The sequence below is a fragment of the Aethalodelphis obliquidens genome, unplaced genomic scaffold (assembly GCF_003676395.1).
Source record: "Aethalodelphis obliquidens isolate GAN/ISIS:26980383/991018 unplaced genomic scaffold, ASM367639v1 scaffold74, whole genome shotgun sequence".
NCBI lineage: Eukaryota > Metazoa > Chordata > Mammalia > Artiodactyla > Delphinidae > Aethalodelphis > Aethalodelphis obliquidens.
Window position 1 is genome coordinate 3,547,492 of NW_020838018.1, and position 25,458 is coordinate 3,572,949.

At 41.1% G+C, this 25,458-nt stretch overlaps 1 protein-coding gene across 2 annotated transcripts in view; it reads right to left on the bottom strand.

Annotated features, from left to right (window-relative positions):
• Positions 1-5,254: 5,254 nt before the first annotated feature.
• Positions 5,255-25,458, bottom strand: part of AUH (AU RNA binding methylglutaconyl-CoA hydratase) — a 162,225-nt gene continuing 142,021 nt past the window's right edge. The window contains exons 7-10 of one of the 2 annotated variants that reach the window (XM_027091939.1): positions 15,025-15,212; positions 11,691-11,741; positions 10,090-10,137; positions 5,255-5,869 (exon numbers count right to left, since the gene is read on the bottom strand). In XM_027091939.1, coding sequence (XP_026947740.1) covers positions 5,792-5,869; positions 10,090-10,137; positions 11,691-11,741; positions 15,025-15,212 — 365 coding nt within the window. In that variant the 3' untranslated portion in view covers positions 5,255-5,791. The remainder of the gene's footprint in view (positions 5,870-10,089; positions 10,138-11,690; positions 11,742-15,024; positions 15,213-25,458) is intronic. The other variant, XM_027091940.1, reaches the window with a different exon arrangement.

The window sequence follows — 25,458 nt, forward strand, 5'->3', positions numbered from 1 at the left end:
CCTGGCCTGGTCACGGCTCACTTGCCACAGGGGCTGCATCCTCCAGCATCTCCTCTGGGACAGGGAGGCCACCAGGCAGCCACGTGAAAGCCAACAGGGTGATGAGAAAATGGGCAATCCTTCCTTCCCACCCCTCAAAATTGGTACCATAAACATGGCATTCAGGCCTAAGGATAATTTTTCTTAAAATATTAAAAGAACTACTGCTTAAACTATGGATTATCCCAAGGACCAGAGTTGTTATTAACCACAGTCCCACTTAAGCAGATTACTGCTTTCTGCACTTCTTTATGACCCAGCCCAACAAGTGAGCTGCCTCTGCAGCCATGTATTTCCCATCTATTCAGCCCGTGTGGGAACTGAAGGGGTGCGATCTGGATGACTTCAGGGACAGAGATGAGTTAGAGGAACTGTCCTCTGTCCCACCCCCTTGCCCACTTTCTGCTTCAACCTCAGTGTCAGGGAGCTGCTCCTGGTCCTGGGAGAGTGGAAGCAGCTTCCCCTACTGACCATAGCCCTCATCTCTGTTTGTGGACAGACGCAGAGCAGAGCAGAAGAGGGGTTTTGGGAGTGGGGGGCCTGTGTGGCTTCTTCTGGCCCCTGGCAGCCTCGAAGGTTCCAGTTTCACTCTGTGGTCCTAAAAAAGACAGCCACCAGGTTTCCCCTGACCTCTTGTCTCCTGAGTGAACGCCCAGGTTCCTGAACATGGCCCCAAACTGGACGTGGTTGTGAGATCCACCTCCCTGTCCCAACAGTTCTCTTCCGAAACATGAAACAAGTAAAACATCACCACCACTTCTGTAGAAGGTGACCTTACTGATTCCAAAGCCCTTTTGCCTGGACACATCCAGTCTGTCTTTGCAGTTATCACAAATGACTATGATCCCTTTACAGATGAAGAAACAAAGCTCAGAGGGAGGAGATGCTTTACCTGGTCTCATCACTGGTTTCGGAAGAGTTGAAACTTGGGCAAAGAACACCTGTGTGACTGGAGAGAAGCCCGAGCGCTGCAACTAGAGAGAAACCTGAACAGACCCCCAGCTGACCTCGCACTCTAACGAAAAAGGATCCCGCATGCTTCAACAAAGATCCCGTGTGCCGCAATGAAGACCCAACGCAGCCAAAAAATATAACGGAAAAAAAAAAAAAAAAAGAATGCCTGTGTGCTTTCCAGAAAAGCACAGAGGGAATCTACAGCTACCTGGAACTGTGACATTGAGAAGTGAATACAAGACTCTTGGAGAGCCTGACCAGTGCAGAATAGAGCAAGATGCACATTATGCTTCCCCAAAAGAAGCATGGGGTGCTCTTCACGCACACATGCTTCCTTTCTGATGGATATCCCTATCAAACATGAGTCCTCAGACTCACTGCTCACAGCTGCGAAGATTGGCTCTGTATTCTCCAGGTGTCGTGATGAACGTCGGGGCTCTGAATTCAGAATGCCTGACACAAATCCAACTCTGGCCTCAGCTTCTTAAGCTAGAAAATGACAAACCCATTTCCTAAGTGTTTTGAGTATTGGATGTGAACATGCAGGCAAAGGGCTTGGTTTAAAGGAGACGCTAAGCAGGCATCGCTGTAACTGTCACACTGCCTGCCCATCATCAGATCATTCGATACGCACACTATCTCTTGCCAAGTCATGAGAAAACTAGAACCAATCTGGGCAAAGGTTGACATACACATGTATCAGTAGCCTTTGGCTGTGTTGTTCAGCTGTTTTCAGGCTTAAGAGTAATGACAGGTCAACAGCTCCAGGTTCAATTCCTGACTCCACCACCCACCTGTAATCAGGCTATGCTCCAGCCTCCTGCTCTAGATCCCAGGAATAACCAGTGCCTCTTCTTTCCTGGATGCTATGAAGAAGAGTAAATACAATAGCGCATGGAAACATCTGGAAGTATTTAGGGCTTCATAAATGGTAGTCATTATCATCATAACAATACCCGACCCTGATTCTCTCATTGTATTCACCTTAGTATCTTCAATGATATTGTCAAAATGTTCTCGTGATCAAAACATATAATACTGTGTTTTCTATACTTTTAAGATAGGATTGACATGCTGGTGGCTATGAGCTCACTTTGCTGGTTCCAGGGAATTGTCAGCTGAGGAAGGGCTATATTCCTACCTTGCCCCCTTTAAGCTGGTGTGTGGACGACTGTCATGAGGGCTGGCTCTGACCACTCGAGAGGTGCATGTCTTGGTCTGTTCTTGGGGCCCTTTATTCTGTCAGGTGCCCAGCTGGCTCACACTGCCCTGAGGATTGGTTTGAGAAATATGGCACACCAAATTGTTTGATTAGGAGCTATCCCTCTGAGGGGTAACTGAATTTTGGGAGGTTCTCAAAGAAAAGGCATTTCAAACAGTGAGTTTTTAGGGCTTGAGACCCACAAATATTTTGAGCAGAGTGTTTGATCCCCCTATCTGCCAAAATACCCCCAACCACAATCTGTAGCATCTCATCTATGCAGAAGAGTGGCTCTCGTTTTACCAAAATATTACCAAGTAACTTTAAACTGCTCTATTTTTTCTTTTGTGACACATGTACACATTCTTGTTAAATATAAGAAAATTTCTACTGTCTTTTGATAAAGCCCAATAAATGCTGACATACATTATTTAACTAGGTAAGTAAACAAATGATAACGGCAGGATTAAACATTTAAGAAGTCTGCCTGCCTGCCAGGATTTTTGGACCCCAAATCAGAGCAAATGTAGGGCCTCACTTAACCAGAAGAGAGAGTTAAGATTAAGTGAGGAAAAGGGTCAATGGGTAGCCAGCTATGAGTCCATATGAAAATTAAGCATTTTCTGTAAGTATGGTATACATGAAATGACACTCCACCACCCTAGTCCATGTCCAGAGTGCTATTCTAAGTATTGTCAGAAAAGTAACACTGTGTGACAAGCCAGATTTCTTGACAGCTAGAGGGGGAAAAAACCCCAGGGAAACCATGTCTATTTTTTATTGAAAACAACACAAACTGGAAATGACCCTTTAAATCACAGAAAATGAATCACAGGAAATCTGAGTCTTCTTTTGGCCATGATTACAAGTCCTCTCGACTCAGAGTCTCTGTCACTTGGAGACCTCTCTTTCTTTCAGAGATAAGTTATAAATTAACCAGCACTACATTACCTCAAGACTAGTAGGTCTCCTGCTCTGAGGTAACATGAAATATTTTTCCCCTGAACTGTAAGTGTGCCCGGTTAATCATCCTCCCTCTTGGTCGCCTTTAACTCATCTGAACATATGGATACATCCACTGTGTTACCAGCTTGCATCATGTGGTTTCAGTGTGAGGACTCGAAAACACTCCAAGCCCGGGAGGAAAACAAAAGGAGCTGCTGGCCCACGTGCTGGTGCAGGCAATCCCTCAGGGATGAGCACCCTCCCCACCCCCGCCAGCACTCAGTCACTGGGCTTCGACCCATGGGGTGTGTTAGGACCACCCCCCAGCAAGACTGCCCTGCTGAAGAGAAAACCAAGGGAAAGGCAAACATCTATACAGACAGCTGGGCAGACACGTTGAAGTGACTACAGGATGAGGTCTTTGCTTTCAGATACACTCCATTGACTTAATCACTCCAGGGACTTAATCAGAACTTGTTAGGAAATTAAATGGCGTTCAATCAGCAGCAGACTCCGAATCCAAGTTAGGAGAGACGAGTCACTCAGCACACTCAATATTTTTCCCCATGAACATAATTATTTCCTACTCAGAATGGAAGTGGAATTTGCACATGTCACGGACAGAGCCAAGGGGTCCTGAAACGTCTGAAGGATCATGAAAACGAGGACCAGCACTTTATTTGCAAATTATCCTGCAGGAAATGAATGGTACAAGTTTATCAGCAAAGTGTACACACCACCAGATACAATCACCACAGAGCCCAATGTAAATTTTAATAAGCTCCTTTCATATGATGGCGATCAGCTGAGCAAACATCATAGTCTGCACAGTGTCAGCAGCAAAGGTGACAAAGAGCACAGCACTTGCTGTAGTACAAGGACACACATAGTAAGCAGGCCCGCCCCCTGGCACGGTGCCCATCAGCTGAGGTTAAGTCCACGCTTACCTCTTTCAAGGATTTTAGAATTGAGATTAAGAGTTCAATTTCTCAAATTAAAAAACAAAAATTTCGGTGATTTAACAAATTCCAAGTCTATATCCTTTAAAGAGCAAGGAGGCTGTGGTGCAGAGCATGGGAATGCAGGAAACAGGCAGTCACCCACGTGTCGACCTTGACTTCACTGCAATGAAGCACAGCTGCAGCGTTTGGGGACAGTGGGGGACCCCTGGAGCTGGAAAATAACAGGCGCGGGTCCTGGAAAAGGGGGACTTCTCCAGCACTGCTGGACTCAGCCCTGGATGCAGCCTCAAAAGGCAGTGTGGTTTGATCAAATGAACACAAAATAAAGCTAGCCCAAATTCGTTCAGGGAGCTGTACTGTTCCGCTCCCTTTTGCACACTGAATTCTACAGCTATTTCCCACACACTTCCTATCTGTCCCGCAGGCAAGGCTATATAAACTCACATACCCCTGGAGCGCCTCCATTTCTAGTTGCTTGCCTGGCCAGGGGTAGAAAGGCATGATGTTTGTTAGAACGGGGAGAGAGGGGTGATGTGTTCACCTCCTTTCCTTACTGAAATCAGCTGCAAACAGCTTGGGAGAAGGAAGCAGAAAACAGGCTTCACTTCACCCTTAATCCAGGACGAAGCCACTTCTAAGGGCCAACCTTGGATGCACCATTTTTTTTTTTTTTTTTTTTTTTTTTTTGCAGTATGCGGGCCTCTCACTGTTGTGGCCTCTCCCGTTGCGGAGCACAGGCTCCGGATGCGCAGGCTCAGCGGCCATGGCTCACGGGCCCAGCCGTTCCGCGGCGCGTGGGATCTTCCGGGACTGGGGCACGAACCCGCGCCCCCTGCATCGGCAGGCGGACTGTCAACCACTGCACCACCAAGGAAGCCCAGCTGCACCATTTTATTTCTGGGTTAAGCCACGGGGCCAGGCCACTTGCTAGGAGGGCTTACAGGTACAACAGTTCCAGGCCTCCAGCTGGCCTCCACAAGGCCTTTGGTCCCAGTCTCTGACTGGATTAATTCTCCACCATCCATACTGTATTCTAAGACTGACTACGTAAAGAGGTCACCTGACAGAATCAGCAATGGAAAGGTGGTTTCTTCTAAAATCCAACATGCAATGATTTACTCAATACAAAAAGAACGAGGTAAGAGAAAAATTTCCACGTTTCCTTTTCACTAATTTTACTTATATTTGATAATTTTCACTCAGAAATTCTATCAGCTCCTTTTTCAGTATGAGATGTATGTGTGTGGGTGCATGTGTACAATCCCTTGAGAACTTTATTTGGTATAACTTCACATTTTTGGTACATGGAAATAATTTTATTTTCATACTGTAGCACAGGAGACATACAATCAATATTTTTTCCTAGCGTGTGCAATATATAAATTATTCACATTAAGAAAAATTAAGAACAGAAAGCTTCATATGCAGGAGGTATTTAAAAATGTATACCTAATTTTGAATTGGCGTTTTTGACAGTATACACTATTAGCTTTATAAATCTGAATGAAAATGACGATATACATTTGAACAAGTACACACAGGGGTCCACTCCAGATACTTAATTCAGTATATGGATAACTCGCTCTTCACTTTGGTCGCTGGGATTCCAGATGCTGAGGCATACGTGAATCTGAAAGATACTTCCAGAAGTATATTTATTACACTGGCATTTTGAAGATTTCTCTTTCTTCTACTCTCCTTTATAACGAGGGGTCCTTTTCTCTTTAAAAGCAAGAAGACCTTCAAGTCTGTCTTTTGTTGGAATAGTCTAAGAGAAGCAAAACATTGTTATCTATGCCAAACAATAAAAACAATTGTAAAAGTTTAATAAGCTTTAACTAAGGAAACTACCTGGAAGACAATCTAAAATTTTGAAATCATCTGAACAATTTAAATTATGTGACCAAATTTATCATTCTAACTCTAAGATGCTTTTTTTCCCATTTCAAATATACTTGAATAAAATTGACTTTACTTTTTTTAGACAATTTTAGGTCTACCAAAAAACTGAGCAGAAAGTTCAGAGTTCCCATATACTCCCTCAAGCCCCCCCACTGCTTCCCCTATTATTAACATCCTGCATTAATGTGATACATTTGTTACAACTAATGAGCCAATATTAACACAATATTATTAACTAGTCCATAGTTTACATTAGGGATATTCCATGGGTTTTGACAAATGCATAATGTCATGTATCCACCATTACATTATCACAAAGAATAGTTTCATTACCCTCAACATCCCTAATGTGCCGCCTAGTCATACCTTATCCCCCACCCCACTGTCTTTTCCAGAATGTCATATAGTTGGAATCATATAGTATGCAGGCTTTTAAGACTGAAATCCTTCATTTAGTAATATGTATTTAAGGTTCCTTCCTGTCTCTTCCTGGTAGGATAGCTCATTTCCTTTCATTGCTGAATAACACCCCACTTATACATGTACTACAGTTTATCCATTCACCTACTGAAGGACATCTTGGTTGTTTCCAAGTTTTGCCATTAGGAATAAAGCTGCTATAAACACCGGTGTGTAGGATCTTGCGTGGACACAAGTTTTCAACTCATTTGGATAAATATGTAACAACATGATGGCTAGATCATGTAGTAAGACTATGTAAGAAATGGCCAAACAGCGGTATCTTGTTTTTATTTGCATTTCTTAATGACATATGATGTGGAGCATATTTACCTATGCTTATTTGCCATCTGTACATCTAATTTGGTGAGGTATCTCTTCAGACCTTATACCCAGTTTTTAATGGGTTATTTTCTTACTGTTGAGTTTTAAAAACTCTTTGTATGTCTTGGATACATGTCCTTTATCAGATATATGTTTTGCAAAGATATTTTTCCCAGTCTGTGGCTTGTCTTTTCATTCTCTTCACAGTGTCTCTTGCAGAGCAGAAGTTAATCTTAATAAAGTCAAACATCAATTTTTTCTTTCATGAATTACACTTTTGGTGTTATATCTAAAAAGCCATGGCCAAACTCAAGGTCTAGAATTTCTACTATATTATCTTCGAGAAGTTTTATAGTTTTTCACTTTACATGTAGGTCTATGGCCCATTTTGAGTTAATTTTTGTGAAGGGTGTAAGGTCAGTGTCTAGATTTTTTTTTTTTTTTTTTTTTTTGTAGTTGAATGTCCAGATGCTTCAGTACTATTCCTTTTTAAGACTATCTTTTCTTCATTGAATTGCCTTTCCTCTTTTGTCAAAGATCAGTTGACTATATTTGTATGAATCTACTTCTGGGCTCCCTATTCTGTTCCATTGATCTATGTGTCTTTTCTTTTGCTAGTACCACACTATTTTGATTATTGTAGCTTTACTGTAAGTCTTGCAGTCAAGTAGTGTCATTCCTCCAACCTTGTTCTTTAATAGTGTGTTGGCCAATCTGGGTCTTTGGACTTTCCATATAAACTTTAGAACTGGTTTGCCAATATTAAGAAAATAACTTTCTGGAATTTTTATTGGGATTGCATTGAATCTATGATCAAGTTGGGAAGAAGTGACATCTTAATAATATTGAGTCTTACTATTCATGAATATGGGATTTTTTTTTTTTTTTTTTTTTTTTTTGCGGTACGTGGGCCTCTCACTGTTGTGGCCTTTCCTGTTGTGGAGCACAGGCTCCGGATGCGCAGGCTCAGTGGCCATGGCTCATGGGCCCAGCTGCTCCGCAGCATGTGGGATCTTCCCGGACTGGGGCACGAACCCGTGTCCCCGGCATTGGCAGGCGGACTCTCAACCACTGCACCACCAGGGAAGCCCCTGGGATATCTATTTGTTTAAATTGTGATTTCTTTCACCAGAGTTCCCTCTTTAGCCTGTTGATATGATGAATTATATTAACTGACTTTTGAGTGTTGAACAAGCCTTGCATATCTGGGAAAAAATCTCACTTGGTTGTGGCATATAATTCCTTTTATATATTGTTGGAGGCAGCTTGCTAATATTTTGTTGAGGATTTCTATATGTATGTTCATGAGAGATAATGGTGTGTAGTTTTCCTTTCTTGTAATGTCTTTAGTTTTGTTATCAGGCTAATACCGTCCTCATGGAATGAGTTAGGAAGTATTCCTTCTGCTTCTATTTTCTGGAAAAGATTGTAGATAATTGGTGTAATTTCTTCCTTAAATGGTTGGCAGAATTCACCAGTGAAACCATCTGCGCCCGGTGCTTCCTATTTCGGAAGTTTGTTAATTATTGATTTAATCTCTACAACAAACATAGGACTATTCATATTATATTTCTCCTTGGATAAATTTTGGTATATTTTGTCTTTCAAGGAATTGGTCCATTTCATCTAGGTTATCAGATTTGTGGGCATATATAGTTCACAGTATTCCTTTATCCTTTCAATGTCCATAGAATCAGCAGTAATAATCTTTCTTGCATTTCTGATATAATTTTTATCTTCCTTTTTCATTGATTATCCTGACTAGAAGTCTGTCAATTTTATAGATCTTTACAAAGAAACAACTTTTGGTTTTGTTTTCTATCTATTGTTTCCCCTTTTTCAATTTCACTGATTTCTGCTCTAAAGTATTATTTGTATTCTTCTGATTTGGGATTGAATTTGATCTTCTTTTTCCACTTTTGAAAAGTGCAAAGTTATTATTGATTTTAGATCCTTCTTCTTTTCTAATATACATATTTAATGCTATAAATTTCTCTCTAAACGTTGTTTTTCATATATTCCCACAAATTTTGATAAGTTGTATTTTCATTTTGATTTAGTTCAAAATATATTTTAATTCCTCTTGAGACTTTCTCTTTGACAAATGTTATTTAGAAGTATACTGCTTAACCTTATTAAAAAGATTACATCTCACCATTAATAGGTGGGGTTCCATCTATCTTTCTGTGATTGACTTCTAGTTTAATTCCATTGTGGTCTGATGGAATACTTTGTATGATTCCTGTTACATTTGATAAGATGTGGCCAAATATGCTTTTAAATATTTTCTTCAGACTCTGAGGTTGTCCATTTGTAAGAGGTTTGTAATTTAGTTCATTCATGGTATGTGTTCATCAATGACAGGTGGTAATTTATATATACAGACCAGGCGCAGAGTAACACTCTAGCTGTTGCTCCTAATTCATGATACTGCCATGCTTAAATGGGAGCTGACACAGTTTCCAATTCTCAGAAAAGGTAGAACAAAACTCTTTTGCTACTTTAGATGCCTTAAAACAAGCACCTAAAGTATCTTTCATTTTAAAAAGGATGGAAGCGGCTTCCCTGGTGGCCCAGTGGTTGAGAGTCCGCCTGCCGATGCAGGGGACACGGGTTCCTGCCCTGGTCCGGGAAGATCCCACATGCCGCGGAGCGGCTGGGCCCGTGAGCCATGGCCGCTGAGCCTGCACGTCCGAAGCCTGTGCTCCACAACGGGAGAGGCCACAACAGTGAGGGGCCCGTGTACAGCTTAAAAAAAAAAAAAAAAAAAAAAAAAAAAGGATGGAAGAAAGGAAGGGAGGAAGGAAGATTTGTTCCTCTATAAAAAGCCCTATTAATTTGTGAAGAAAAAAGAAAACTACGTATATGTAATCAAACTAGTGAACTTTCAGTGGGTAGGAGGAAAGGCTCAGAACATCAGGAAAAGCCACTGAGTCTCAAATACTGATGTTTCCTGGAGGCACGTGCTCACAGCTGCCGTCTTCACACTTCTCTACCCTGGAGTGAGGGTTCAAGACCACACCCAGAAAACACAACATGAGCCAGAGAGACAGCTATAGCACAAATGGTACTAACTTAACTATTCTAAGCATTTTCTAAATTACATAGACAGGAGTCATTAGTATGTGGAACAGAATCAGTCATAAGAGCTGGTAACAGTCAAACAGCAGAAATAAATAATTTCAACCCATCTGTATGATTTTTTAATAGTGTATATATATCATGGTTCAGTGATATATAATTTAGTTGACTTATACAGAAGGTAAGGGGTATCTGCATTGAATTTGTGGTTGTATTACATACCTGAGCATAACAAGCTTCTTCTATGGCTAATCCTGTTACTAAATCGACCTGAGGAAAAAATATAATTCATTTCAGCAAGAATTACTTTTAAAAATATGGTATACTCATAAATATAAATTCAAATTTAATAACTTTATTCCAAAAGAACAGAATTCTTTGATGTAATACAGCAAATCAGAAGTATGACCAGCACAAGAAACTCTGGAACCAGGTTGTCTGGGTTCAAATTCTGACTCTACCATATGGGAGCTGTGTAACCTTGGTTACCCAGGTTATTTAACCTCTCTTGCCTCGGAGAAGTGTATCTGAACAGGGAGTTAATTACAGTATGTATCAAATGGGGTTATTGTGAGGAACACATGAGTTAATCTAGGTGAAGTCTTTATAAACTACATAAGCTATACATTGGGTTGGCACATAGTTAGGGTCATATAAGGTTTTTGCTATTAGCATTGTTACTATTTTCTCTTTTTAGAGAAGTTTTTTTAATTAATTCATTTTATTTATTTTATTTTTGGCTGTGTTGAGTCTTCGTTGCTGCGCGTGGGCCTTCTCTAGCTGCGGCAAGCGGGGGTTACTCTTCGTTGTGGTGCGCGGGCTTCTCATTGCCGATGGCTTCTCTTGCTGCGGAGCATGGGCTCTAGGCGCGTGGGCTTCAGTAGTTGTGGCACGCAGGCTTAGTTGTCGTGGCTCACGGGCTCTAGAGCGCAGGCTCAGTAGTTGTGGTGCACAGGCTTAGTTGCTCCACGGCATGTGGGATCTTCCCGGACCAGGGCTCGAACCCGTGTTCCCTGCATTGGCAGGCGGATTCTTAACCTCTGCACCACCAGGGAAGTCCCAGCATTGTTATTACTATGTAAGAATTCTTAAAAACCAAATACTTTGTAAATTTTTAAAAATGTATTTATTACTAACATATTTAACCTCTTTTTACTGCTGTGAAGGCCAGGAAAATATAGTGGCTCTGGGTCTGCAAGGAAGAAATATCTTTCTTCAAAATTCCTGTAGTTAATTTATCCAAAATACAACTGCTGCAATGAAAAGCCCAATGTAAATGGGTACCTGCATGTAAATGGGTACCTGCTTACTTCTCCCCTGTCCTGGGGCCTCCACTCCTTTGGAGCTATCTCTCCAGAGTAACCCCAGGGCCCCCTGCAGGGTTTATGTGTGTCTCACTGCAGAAAGCACATCAAGAAGTTAAAGATGGTCTCCATCTTTAGGAGGAGCTTTGAGCCAGGAAGTTCTCCTTAGAACATTTTTTTTATAATATGATACTGGTGCTGAGAATACACAGAATGCCCTTTTCCTTTGGTTTTCTATGAACTACTAGCCAATAAATCTATTAACTCAATGGCATAAATAATAAGCATGTCATATGCTGCAGCGCATCAGTGAAATTACTGAATTCTGTGATTATGATACTGAAGCAACAACAGATATAAGCAGAATGCAATCACTGATGTAGCTAAAAAGAACCTCAGTAGCTTTCAGTAATCATAGCAGTGAAACAGCTATATTTTAGAATATTAAAAAATAATGGTGCATTTAAGTTAAATCTCCACTACCTATTCCAACAAGAAACTCAAACTTAAGGCACTCACCTCCATCCCTTGATTAATTGCTAATTTTGCCACTCTCATTGCAACAGGTCCCTAAAATTCAAATTAAAGAAACATATTTTAATTATTTATGCAAATCATGTTGTACATCTCAGTCAAATTCAGAAATTCCCTTTGCTGGATCCATGGCATAGAGGCAACAACGGCTGTAAGATAGTTGATGGAAAATTTATTTTAGGAGCCTTGCAAGGCCTTAATTAAACAGCAATTGTAATAATCTATTGCACCAGCACGTTACACAGATTTCACAGCATGCTGTAGCACAGCAAACTATATGCTTGGAGGTCAGCAGGTGGTATGTGTCCAGTAGAGGGCTTTTAATTGTTCAGCAAATTTCCCTACAAGTTAAGTAGGAAAAAGAAAAGGAGATAAAGTGTTTGGCACAATAATACACCCATGAGTGGTTCGACAGAACCCTGGGCTTGAGATGAGGCTGACACTATTGATTAACATGGGATTCAGATATCATCTGTTTCAGGCAGTGGAGCTGTATCTTTCTTCCCTGAGCATCAATAACTAACCACGATGATGATGTGTTAGTAAAGATGCGTCCTCCAGGCAGTGCTCCCACATCACACAAAAGCTTCAAGTCCAAATAAGTCCTTCAGGATCTGTGAGGGTCACAGAGGAAAGAATTGGGAGTCCTCTGCGAGAAGGGACACATAACTTTGTCTTAGAAACCATAATCCCCCAGATGGAATTTGATTATTTGATCACATTTTAAATCCCTGAAAATTGTTTATTGGGTGATGAATTAGAATTCAATGGCATGTTTTTTTTTGTTTTTTTGCGGTACGCGGGCCTCTCACTGTTGTGGCCTCTCCCGTTGCGGAGCACAGGCTCCGGCCGCGCAGGCTCAGTGGCCATGGCTCACGGGCCCAGCCGCTCCGCGGCATGTGGGATCTTCCCGGACCGGGGCACGAACCCGCGTCCCCTGCATCGGCAGGCGGACTCTCAACCACTGCGCCACCGGGGGAGCCCCAATGGCATGTTTTAAAGCATCTTTTGAATTAAAATGCAAGAGGCTCTAAATAACAGGCACAACAAAGGACTCCAATAAGTGAATGGATAAATGTATGATGGCATGAAAAATGCCATTTTTCGGTTATCTACTTTAACCTATCTAAATTCTCTTCCTAAATCACATGATGAAAAATCTTTTTCAGAGACTGCAATTTTCTGAGGCTTAGGCCTCGGATTCTTAGTTAGAATCTTTCCAGATGTGATTTGTATGTATGTTACACATACTAGTTTTTTTTATTTCTTTCAAGATCATCAATTCATTTTTTTTTTTTTAACAGAGTGCTCCTCTCAACAAGAAACTTATCCATTCACTTTTATTACCAGTTGACCCAGACAAGTGCTAGTCAAACTTCCATATGCACACAACTCCCCAAGCCCCTGGTTAAAATGGAGATGCAGATTCAGGGGTCTGGCATGGGCCGGGGATTCTGCAAGTCTAACATGTTCCCAGCGGACGCCTGGACTGCTAGTCCACAGACCACACTTTGGGCAGCAAGGTTTATAAAACTGGAGAAACAGGAAAATGAAAATGCTATTAGATATAGCACTTAATTAGTTTCTCTTTTAAAATAAAAAACCAGTGCCTCTTCTTTATATACAAACTTTTTTCCTAAGATAGAAAAATGGAAGTAACATATAATACAGAAATCACCTAGAAATACTAATTTTATAGACGCTTTCTAATTATTTAGAAGACTAATCATTTAGTAACAAGGTCTGCAAAAATGAAGATTATTCCACCTCAAATTCTGTTTTGTAACTTTTGTATACAGTTTCACAGTTACACATTTTCCAAAGTCATTTGACATCTCCCTTCACCTGGGGAAAAATTAATTTCAGCAATTAATGTTCTCAGAGGCATGTCCTTCAGATGAAAGAGACGATGAGTTCTGCCTGGTTCACCACGTGGTAGGGTGCAGCCAGATGTCAGGTTGGAGGTGGGGAGAAGGGGGCTCTCGGGCGGGGTGAGCTGTGGGCAGTGATGGCATTAACAGCACTGCAGTCACAGGAGAAAGAGCCAGTTCCCAGGAGTGAGATAAGGAACCTGAACCACAGAGGTGCCAAGGGGCTAATGAGCCACCTGGGCAGAGCTCTGGAATAGGGAGCTGAACGCTCCCATCCAAGGATCAGGAGAGGCTGTGAATCTCAGAACTCGGGAGCTGTTTTTTTTTTTTTAAAAGACTAGTAAAAATCTTTTCTACTTGCTCTCTCCCCATCAGTTCAGAGTATAAGACTCTGTGTTACCTCATATGGGGAATAAACTATATAAGGTCCCTGCCCTGAAAGAGCTTATGGCTCATAACTTAACTGAGAAGGACTGAGGTAGCATCAACAGCAGGCAGTGTGGTTTTAGAAACCAACTCAAACGAGAGGACCCGTCTGACAGCTCTCAGGGGACAGGTACATCACAGCAGACCTGGGCCTTGTCTTACAACAAAGAACTCCAAGGATGCCTCCCGAAACTGGATGCGAAACTCCAGACAAATGTGGAGGGTGCATGCATTTTTCTAGAGACAGATTTCATGAGATTTCCCAAAAGGACCCATGGCCTTTGGTTACAAATACTGAGAAGTTACAAATACTGTTTGAGTTAGAGAGGAAGTAATTTTGACTCCAGAAGTTATAAAACTTTACACGCCATTAGGAATAAAGACAAGTCACTAATTGTTTACATAACAAAAATCCTTTAATCCATGATTTCAGAAGAAAGGAATATTTGAAAAATACTCCTAGAAGAGTGAGAGAACCAAGAAACCCCTAATACAGGTCCCTAGATGCGCTGTTGTTAATATTACTCATGAGGATTATGATCTGTGAGTAAATGTGCAGTGAGTCCTAGATTTGAAGTGTAATTGTGAGGAAGCATATTGTGCACAAAGGAGTTAAAACAATGCCTACATCACCATAAAAACAAACACAATAAGACACACAACTGGTGCTGTTCAAGCAGGTTATCTCAGGTTATGGGATCTCAATGAAAGCTCACTTGGCATAATCGACTCTGGGCTCCTTACTTGTGTTTCAGTTTGGGGGCGATCCAGTGTGACAGCCCATCCGTCACTGTTTCTCTTCATGTGTACAGTTCAGGTCAGAAGGGCTAACTTAAGTTGCTGGCAAGTTCTGTCCCACGTGATAAACATGTATGTGATATATTATCAACGTATGGCTACAACAGGGGCCTCAGATTATCTTCAAATCTTAATTTTAATTCTGAAGGCTCTTAACATTAATCTAGTCAATTTGTTATAAAGTTATCTAAAAAGAGTAAAAGAAGGAAATGCAATTAAAGTACCTGAGGTAAAAACTCTCTTGCTAGGTCCAAGGCCTTTCTATAGGCAGCATCACCCTCCTGGTTCTGTTCCAGAACATGGCTGATCAAGCCCACTGCTTTGGCTGCTTGGCCATCGAGCACACGTGCAGAGAAGATGAGCTCTTTGGCCAGGGACATCCCAATGGCACGTGGCAGTCGCTGCGTGCCCCCTGCACAGGGGATGAGACAGAAAATGCAGGCAATGATTTGTCACCCTTTCCTTTTAACACTTCAATGTTTCATTTCTTCTTTTATAAAAACAAACCAGGGCCAGAAGTTTATATGTCAAAATTAGTAACTGGAAAACTACTTCAAGACAGAACCTAATTTCTTAATTAGTTTATAAAATTATTAATCTCCCAAAAGTACTTAAGAACCTTATATCATTATTAAGTGATCCTGACACTGACCATTACTTGCACCATGGCTGGTGTGTTCCTGAATCCAGTCCACAATCATTACCAAGTCAGGAACCACAGGGTGCACCGCAGTTGAGGGGGTCAGGGGCTGGCTGGGGAAGGAGTTTTCTCTCCCTCAGAAGGTTCACCAGAGGAATGACAGGTCCATCAAGCTTGGTATTTCGCTTTCAGTTTAGATAAAACATCAAATTCTGAGCAATTCAACTCATGTGCTTTTGAAGACTCATTTACAATTTACAGTAAATGAACCATAAACTAATTTTAATTTAACGAAAATAAAAACAGATAATTACTCATGAAAATAGGCTTTGTCCTGGGGTTTTATTTTTCCGTGCAAGTACTAATCATCCCCTGATGCATTAATCCATTAGATCCATCTATCTGCTCACCCCAATATCTTTGAGTGAAGAGACGGGGATCTCATTAAATAGAAAGCTGGACAAAAAGCAGGTAATATTCTGACTCGGAGCTTCAATTTCTACCAATAAGAATATGAAAATAGCTGCAAATCCTAAATCTTATAAGTCTTATCCTTAAAGTGGCGGCTGGACTGCCCAGGAGGCCAAGGAAAAGCTGACTGCGAAGGTTCAGAAGACAAAAAGCAAACTGATGGCCAAACATCGGAACAAGCTCACTGTGTTTCTCTGGCCCATAAAGTTTAAACTTTTTTTTTTTTCTGCACTAGTTACCAACATTTATAAACTGGATGGGTAATTTCATATAAAAGCTAACTTGTACCTGGAAGTTAACTGCAGCTGCACCTTTTAGATGCAGTGCACTCGAGTCTGCCACAGCCTCCACCACTTCCTGCTACTCCAGTACTACAGACTGAGAAGTTTTGATTTTCTTTAAGCAACATTAAAAGGCAGGCAAAATATACTCTTATTCACATCTCAACCAAAAGTGGGGGGGAGACAAGTTTCAAGAAAGCATATTTCCCTTCAATAATTAAGTACATTCCTACATGTTCAACAAATAAAGCACGCCAGCATTGGAAGAACATAGCTTATGATGCTATTATTAAGCAACCATGTTGAGAACGATGACCATGTTTTGAAAATATAGGTGATTAGAAAAAAAAAAGAAACAAAAATAAACCTCAAAAGGATTGACATTTTCAGTAGGGATTGTTTTTGAACATTAAATGAGTACTGCTTCTGTAAATTGCAGTTACTTACTGCTCACACAGCCCAAGCAGTTATAGATGGTAAGTTTAAAGGTATTTTACACAATGTGGCAACAAACACGTGTGAAAAAATGAAGCACTGACAAATTTAAATCTAACTGTAAACAATGATGTTGCTCAGTGTAGTAAAGATAGGTCTGAAAACTTACGGAACAAGCTATATGGGACAGACAAGTTATTTACAGTGTTTCCAATGGCAGCTGATTAGAACAGAGATATAAATAATACAACCCAGATAGCTATATTTACTCATGGAGCTGATGAGGATTTTCATGAGACTAAAGTACTTACGGATATAGTATTCATGATAAGCACATGTTAGGAAATGATTCTCTGTTGTGTTCTGTGAAAAGTTTAATGTAGATTGGTCGAAATCAACAAATGTGACCCTCAACAGTCATTGTTAGTGCTGCACTTTTTATTCAAAGGAAACTCAATATTTTGCAAGTCCACTTAAGCCGATTCATCATACTATTTTGTTTATGGAATGATTCTCCAGGAATAAAGATTTTATAAATATTTAACAAAGGAACAGTCATGAAACTAACACCATGAAACAGAGCTGAATGGCACTGAACTCTAAGCTTTGATGGATGAAATGGATGCAAACCTAACTGTCTGCTGCAGGGCATGATGTGAGTGTGAGAGGCTTGGTGCTGAAGAGACCTTTCTGTTCTGTTGAAAACACTGCATCATAGGATCCAAGAAAAAGTCCTCAACTTGGCTCACCAACTAACACTGCATCCAAGATTTGGCTTTTTTGGTTGACATCACAAGCTATCTACTCTAGGAACCTCATGTAAGTGCAATCATACAGTATTTGTCCTTCTGTATGATGGGCAGAAGGTATGTGTCAGAACTCCATTCCTTTGTAAGGCTGAATAGTACTCCATTACATGAATATGTTTTGTTTATTCTTTCATCTACTGAGGAACACTTGGGCTGCTTCCATCTTTGGCTATAAGGAATAATACTGCTATGAATACGTGTACACAAACATCTCTTCAAGACCCTGCTTTCAATTCTTTTGAGTAGATACCCAGAAGTGGAATTGCTGGAACATACAGTAAATGCATGTTTAATTTTTTTGAGAAACAGCCACACTATTTTCCATAGCAGCTTCACCATTTTATACTCCCACCAATAGGGCACAAGTGTTCTAACTTCTCCACATTCTTACCAACACTTGTTACTTTGTGTTTGTTTATTGATGGTAGCCATCCTAATGGGTGTGAAGTGGAATCTCATTGTGGTTTTTGATTTGCATTTCCCTAACAACTAGTGATACTGAGCATCTTTTCATGTGCTTATTGGCCATTTGTATATCTTCTTTTTAATTGGGTTGTTCTGCTGTGGTTGAGTTGAAGGAGTTCTTTATATATTCTGGATATCAATTCCTTATCAGATACATGACTTGCAAATATTTTCTCCCAATTCATGGGTTGCTTTTTCACTGTTGACAGTATCCTTTGAGGCATGCAAGTTTTTAATTTTGATGAAATCCAATTTATCTATTTTTTCTTTTGTTGCCTTTGCTTTTGGTGTCACGGCCAAGAAATAATTGCCAAATCCAACGTCATAAGTTTTTCCACTGTTTTCTTCTAAGTTTTGTACTTTCAACTCTTACATTAAGGTATTTGATCCATTTCTAGGTAATTTTTGTATATAGTATAAGGTAAGGGTCCAACTTCACTCTTTTGCGGGCAGAAATCCAGTTTCCCTAACCCTACTTGTCAAAAGGGACATTCTTAAACAGTTACACAAATATGTGATTTAATTTGCTCATTCTTACCAAAACTTTATCTTTAGGAAACCTGTTTGGTAAGAAATTATCTGGCCCACTTTCATATGCTGCATTCAGTTTGCAGAAATCAAAGACTGATAGTTTGAACTATATTTTTACTTTATGGAATTAAAGGTAACTGACCCTTCACTGGCTCCAGGTATATAATTTCAACCTTTATAAAAATGATGTGACCTGTTCAGTTTGCCTTTGTCAATTAATACTGATAGTGTGAGCAACGAGCCGTACAAATGGAAGTTACTGAACTGCAGTGCAATACGACACAAAAAACTGAATATGATTGATGTGGAATCTCAGACTTCTACAACCATCTCAGGAATAGTTACTCCAAACAGAAATTATTTTTATGCCAACATTCTAGTCCAGTTTGGAAGTACTTCTGCTTATGAACAGCTATTTTCTATTATGAAATAAAGCAATTAGCTCATTAGGGAAGCAAGGTTCACTATAGCATTGCATCCTGCAACTCGAGAGACAAGATGTGCCACTGAGACCTGGTGTGGAAGAAAAGGCATCAGATATTTTAAGTTCCAAATACAAAAAGAAGTACTAGAGAGAATTTATTTCAATTCATCTATTATTAATTCTGAATACTAAATTCCAATATTAGCTTAGAGTTAGGTAGAAGTGAAGACAGTGTGCTGTATTTCTGTTGGTTGATTTTCTTACACCAGGCCTGCTTCTATAGATCACACAACCTGCTTAGTTCCAATAGGGATTTGAGCTCAGGATCACTAAAGTGCCATCTCTAGATACTGTCTTGATGATTGGAGAAATTAAACAGTAGAACTAAAAATAGGGTTGTCCCCAGTGGAATTAAAATCATTCCACTCTGACAGCCACCCTAATGTATTCAAAGTCACACAGGTCTGAGACTCTATTCAAACTTACACTAGTGTCCATCCCAAGAGCTTCCAGCATGGAGCCCTGACTCCTAGTTGGGCCCTGCTCTGAGACTCACAGAGTTTTAGTAACTTGCCCAAAGTCACAAAGTTAGGTTGTAGAAATAGGATCCAAACCTACCTCTGCCTGATTCTTATCTACTATGTGGTAAGACAGTAAAGAGCAACTTATGAAATAAGTTTGTAAGCTGCTTGATAAAAGGTATGGTATATATAAGTAGGTACATAATATAAGTAGGCATATACATATATCAAATGTATCTAGAAAGTTGTCTCTGTGGGATCAGCTGATAGATAATGATCATTTTTTATTCATTTTCCCTGGTTGTATTTCAAAACTGTTCTGCAACAGTAATATGACACTGTAATAGGAATAAAAGTGCTACACTAATTTTGAAGAGCACAGTACAAGGAGACAAAGAGCCAACCACCTGGTAAAAGCCTCTCAAGCCACTTCCTGCCTGTGTCCCCAAGAAGTTCTCCAGGATCTGGGAAGCCTCAGCTCTCCTGGGTTGCAATGTTAACACTAAGGGACCATGGTATCAGGAGGTCATACACTCCCGTGACACTCTTGGCAGGTACCCCACAGTACTACCAAATACGAGAAGTATGAACGGAAGCTGAATCAGCTGTATTTCTGTCAGTTTTCACAATAACTCACAAGGCTCCTGCTAAAATACAAGTAATTTAACCCTTTCCAGGGGCAGTAAATTCAGAGCATGTTTTGCTTCCACAAAAAACAACTACTGTTGAGTCACTTCATCATCTACCAGAAAAAGGCGTTCTGTGGTGGCCCATGAATCCTCATGAAGATCCATCGGAGTAATAAGCAGAAACAGCGTGCCAAAGCCACATTACTAGGAAGAGGAAGCATCTTGGACACGGACTCTTCCCTTGCTAATGTGGGAATGCTCAGAAAATGCCAGTTGTTTTCTAAGGCTTTTTGCTTTGGCTCTGTCATCAAGGAGATTCTGATTCCGTGGGTTCTGCTGACCCACTGCTATAAAACGTGAGGTAGGAGATGATTCATTTTTAATGAGGCAACAGAATTTACATAACCAAGTGAATATGCACCATTTCAGAATAGTCACCCCAAACGCTGTATACTTGTTATTCAGGACCATTTTGGAATTCCTCTTTTGGAACTCATTTCCAAAATGACACATTTATTCACTCATTCAAGTAGTTATTGCAGCTTCCTGTTCTGGGCAGATGGATACAGCTGTGAACTAAACAAACCCCGGCTCCCAGGAGCTGACACTCCTGTGGGGAAGCCCACAATAAGCAAATAAATACATACTGTTAGTTGGAGAGTAGAGTGTATCAGGGTGTGGGGTGTATACAGTTTAGACAGGATGGCCAAGGAGGGGCTCGGAGGAGGTGACACTAGAGCCAAGAACAAAAGGAACCAAGGAGTGGATACTGCACAGGTCTTGTGGGGACCATGTCTGACTCACAGAGCAGCACAGGGAGACCAGAATGGCTGGAGCAGGCCCAGATCCCATAGGTCCCCTGGGCCTGGAAGGACCTATGGACTACTGTGAGGATGACAGAAAGCCACGGGGCATCTGGGAGCATCTTCTGAAAACAGTGGTGTGGGAACATCAATCACTAGTGAAGATTTGGGTTTGAGGACAAGCTATGGTCATTATGAGCCACGAAGATGGAGGAGGTAGGTAGATGTTCACTACTTGTGGCAGGGCTCCAACAGGCTCAAAGAGAAATTTCAGAACAACTACCCACATGCTTTCGATGTCTGTCATGTTTCGGCTGCCCAACACCCACTGCCCCCATTAAAATCCTGGTCTTGCTTTTGGAGAACACTCCCCCACATACACCCTGCTGTATTCAACCTGGGACAGTAAAGAATCCCTCCAGTGGAGACCAAGATCCTCCTTCTCTCTGCCCTGGAACAGCAGGGCAGGCATCCGAGTCACGTTTGGTCCACTGGATGTTATTTCTCAGGACTAGGAGTCCTGAATGGGTGATCTTGTAACATGGAGACTTTCTATGCTTACAGGCAATGCAGGGGCAGCGATGTGCCAACCCGGTGATTCTTGTATTGTGTTCTTGCAATGGTGCAGACTGTGTGTTTCCAGGGCTCCTAAGGTCTAGTTTGGGCTCTAAGCCTTATTCTCTAGCCAGCTATTGATTCTGGGAACCTTGCAATAAATTTCCTCTTCATGTAGGGTAGCCAAAGTCAATTTCTACTGTGTGCTTTCCAATATCATGAATGATACAGTGACATACCAGGAGTTTTGTTTTTCTCTCTCTTTCAAAAATAGTTAGATGAAGCTGGATGGGAGTTTATTTGTTCTGCTTTTCCCAGGTAAAATCCATTCGTTCAATCTCTTAATTTATTGGTCAAGTGACCCAGTATGTGCCAGACGCTGTCTCAGGTGCTGAACAAACAGTAGTGAACCAGATAGGCCGTCCTAGATCTTACAAAGCTTACATCTTACATAAAGAAAGGGAAGAACAAGAGCAATAAACAAGCACATGGACAAGAAAGAACTGAGGTTGTGGTGAGTGTTACGAAGAGAATTTAAGGCCGGGAAAAAGGTTCTGAGATAATCATAAGATGACTAATTTAGATTGGGTGGTTGGGGAGGCTCACGTCTGAACGCTAACAGGGCAGCGACATGATCAGACAGAATACCCAGTGATGAGATCAGCCATGCAAGGGCCCTAAGGGGAAGCCAAGCTCAGCACTGAGGAAGAGAAGGAGGCCACTGTTGCTATGGCAAGAAGGCTGTGAGGGAAGTGGCAGAAGTGAAGTTGGACAAGCAGGGTTCAGATCACACAGACGCAGTGTAGTTTTACATCTTACTCTATGTGTTATGTAAAGACACCGGAGCATTTTGAGTGGAAAGTGACATAATTCGATTTGTGTTTTAAAAGATCCTTTGTAAGGCTGGCAGAGAACAGACTGTAGGGGCAAGATCAAAGTGGGGTGCCCAGTTGGAGACTACTGCTGTCCTCCGAGTGAGGTATGATAGCAGCTTGGACTGAACTAGGGTAGCATAGGCAGGGAGAGGGGGAGGGATTTGCAGTGAGTGTCCAAAACTGCCAGTAAAATGGATGTAGGGAGAAAAGGAAATCAATCTAATGCCTACATTTCTGGTTAGAGTGTAATTAGTAAGCAGTGCCGTTTACTGACACTGGGAAAAAGGAGGCAGCAGGGGTGTACTCTGGCCATGTTAAGTGTGGGGTGTCTTTTACATACATAAATGGAGCAGTCGAGCATGTGACTGGATATGCAGTCTAATGTTCATTAATAATCACTATCATACAGATGGCATTCAAAGCCAGGGGCCTGGATGTCACCTAGGGAGACTGTTTAGATAGAAAGGAGCAGAGGAGTCAGCAAGACGCTGAGAAGTGCCCACTGAAGTGAGTGAGGTAGCAGAAATGCAGGAGGAAGGTGGTGCTCTGCTGGACACCTACCCCCACCACTACTCCCCCAGCCTTCTTCCAGTGAAGTCAAGTCTGTAGGGGTCTTCTAGGAAAGACTTTCCTCACTGAAATAAAGACTCCCAGGAATAAACAGGCCTTCTCCCAGTATGCTTCCATGTCTACATGTGACACCTGGAGCAATGACAGCCACCTTGTGACCATAATGGAAGCCAGCAAGGGCAGAATCATCAAACTAAAGATGGCACAGCAGAAAGACGTCACTAAGCTGCTGAACTTACCAATCCGGAGACTGCCCTATGCTGTGACTTCCTGTGATATTACACTGTATTTTCTTATTGTTTAGGCCTCCTGAAATGCGGTTTCCTGTTATCTGTACCAAAAATGTCTGCAAGTGTAGATGGATTAAGCAAAGAGATCTGAACACACATTTTGGAGAGTAGAAAGCAAACACACTAGGGAAGTAATGGCAAGACTGCTGGGCAAAACCAATTACACACTGGAGATTTGTGGCCATGAGATGACTAGCATGTTTTTTTCTAGAAACTCCTAGCCGACTGGGGGCAGGCACAGAGCAGGCATGTAAGCTGGAGCTTCACGAGACAAGTACAAGAAAAGACGAGCTAGGTCATAGCAATAGTTGACATGTACTGTGCAGACACTATGTAATAATACCAGGTCAACTGTCCTAAGCACTTCATAGGTATTTAATTAGCTCATTTAATCCTTATAATTCCCCTATGAGGTGGGTGCAAAGGTAGTTAAGGTCATTTGTAAGTAAGTCATGCCACAAAAGACCATGAAATCTAAACTGGATGAGGAGAGGAAGGACTTGGCTGAGAGTGAAAATGTCCATGGACGTGATGATTCGATGAGATCCAAAAAGAACTGGAAAGTTAGGATGTTGCAGAGTGACATGCAGGGATCTAGATTCAGAATGGAGCCATTACTGATGATGCTGAAATCTAGGGTACAACCATGAGGGTACTGGGCTAATAAGATAGATGGTAGGAGGTGAGTTAAGAGGTAAGTTGGGTCGTGACAGGAGGAAGAGCGAGAGTCACTGCTGCCACCTGATGAGCGTGGAGGTCAACAACAGCGTGCTGATGACGAGCAAGCAGACCTGCAAATGCCTGGGGTTTGTTCACGTGCAAATCTATTCTCTTTTTGGCACTCAGATTTGGGAAGCAGGTAGCTCTGAACCACTGTCTGAAGCCACAGACAAACTAACAGGATGAAAACACTCAAAATGGTGTCTGTCATATCTCTTGCATGTGACCTATCAATAATACAAAAATGAGTTTTCAAGATCAAAAGGCGGTTCCCTGGCATCCTCCAAAGATGACCAAGAAATTTTTAATCTTTGAAACCACCACAAAACTGACAACTTTTAACACAGTTGAAGTATTAGACTCCACTGCAGTTTTTAATCTTTACTGATGCTCAAACTACCCCATCTTTGGTCAGTGGGAACTTACTTAGATTGGCTCTAGGGTCCTACTGACATGACCTTAATAGTCTTTGATAACTTGTTACTTGGTATCACAAAAATGTTCTAAGCTCAACTTGAACATCTCCTCCCCAGACCTTGAATCAGTCACTTTCCCAGAGCCCTGATTCCTTTCAGTGGAGCTGCATTTAAAAATTTAACACTTCTACTCATATCGTGACCAAGCTTACCTAAAATAGCCATGATTTCATATGCATGTTCTGTATATTCTTTTAATGATTTTGCATTGAGTTTCAAGATTCTGCTTCTTCAAACAAATGAGCATCAAGGATGAGCATTAACAAATGAACACGGGAGTGAGTTCTTTGGTAGTCAGGAATTCGCTATGAATGCTAACAGATCTTTAACATTTTCACTGTCCACTTTATTAAAGCCAGCCTCTTTAAAAAGAGCTTTAATTTTATTACTTTGATCTAACCACTTCCTTGATACCATTAGAAGTCAACCACAAAACCTGGGGGCCAGTTTTCTCAAGGCTGCACTTCTTGCGGAGTGTTTGCCATCGCATAGGGAATAAAACTGGGGCTCTATTATAATGAAAAAATGAAAATGGGTGCTAACTCAAGTGGTAAAACTGTTTTAATCATGTAACAAAATGTTTTCATCTCTATGTATTATTTAGACAGAATGAAAATATATTTGAAATATCATATTCCTTTTAAAAAAATTTCCATCATTTTAATCTATCATTTTGAGAAGGCATCAAGAACCATCCCCCCAACCCCGCCCCAGGCAAGGTAATCCCCTCCTGGGATTATAGCACTTTTATTAAAATAAGCTTAAAGTAGCAACCTCTATATCAGCAGTGGCTTAAACACAGAAAGCCTGTCTTTGCAGAGAAGACAAGAAAGGAAAACTATCTGGTCTCCTCCCACTCCTCTGTATTCCCTGCTGGCAACAATCTGGGACTGCCACTCTTTTCCTCCCAGACCAAAGTTCTAACCTGATTAAGCCAAGTACAGATGCTATTTTCCTTCTGCATATTTACATGTATTTAAATAATTTAAAGCAAGCTTTGACATTTCACAATCAATTACAATGTAATATGTAAATAACTGAACATAATTTATAGTTTTGGATTATAAATTATGTTTTAGTAATATGTACAAGGTAGAAAATTCCAAGTTTTTTTGTTTTTGTTTCTGGGTTTCCTTTTAGCCTTTGTGTTTCCCTCCTCTTAT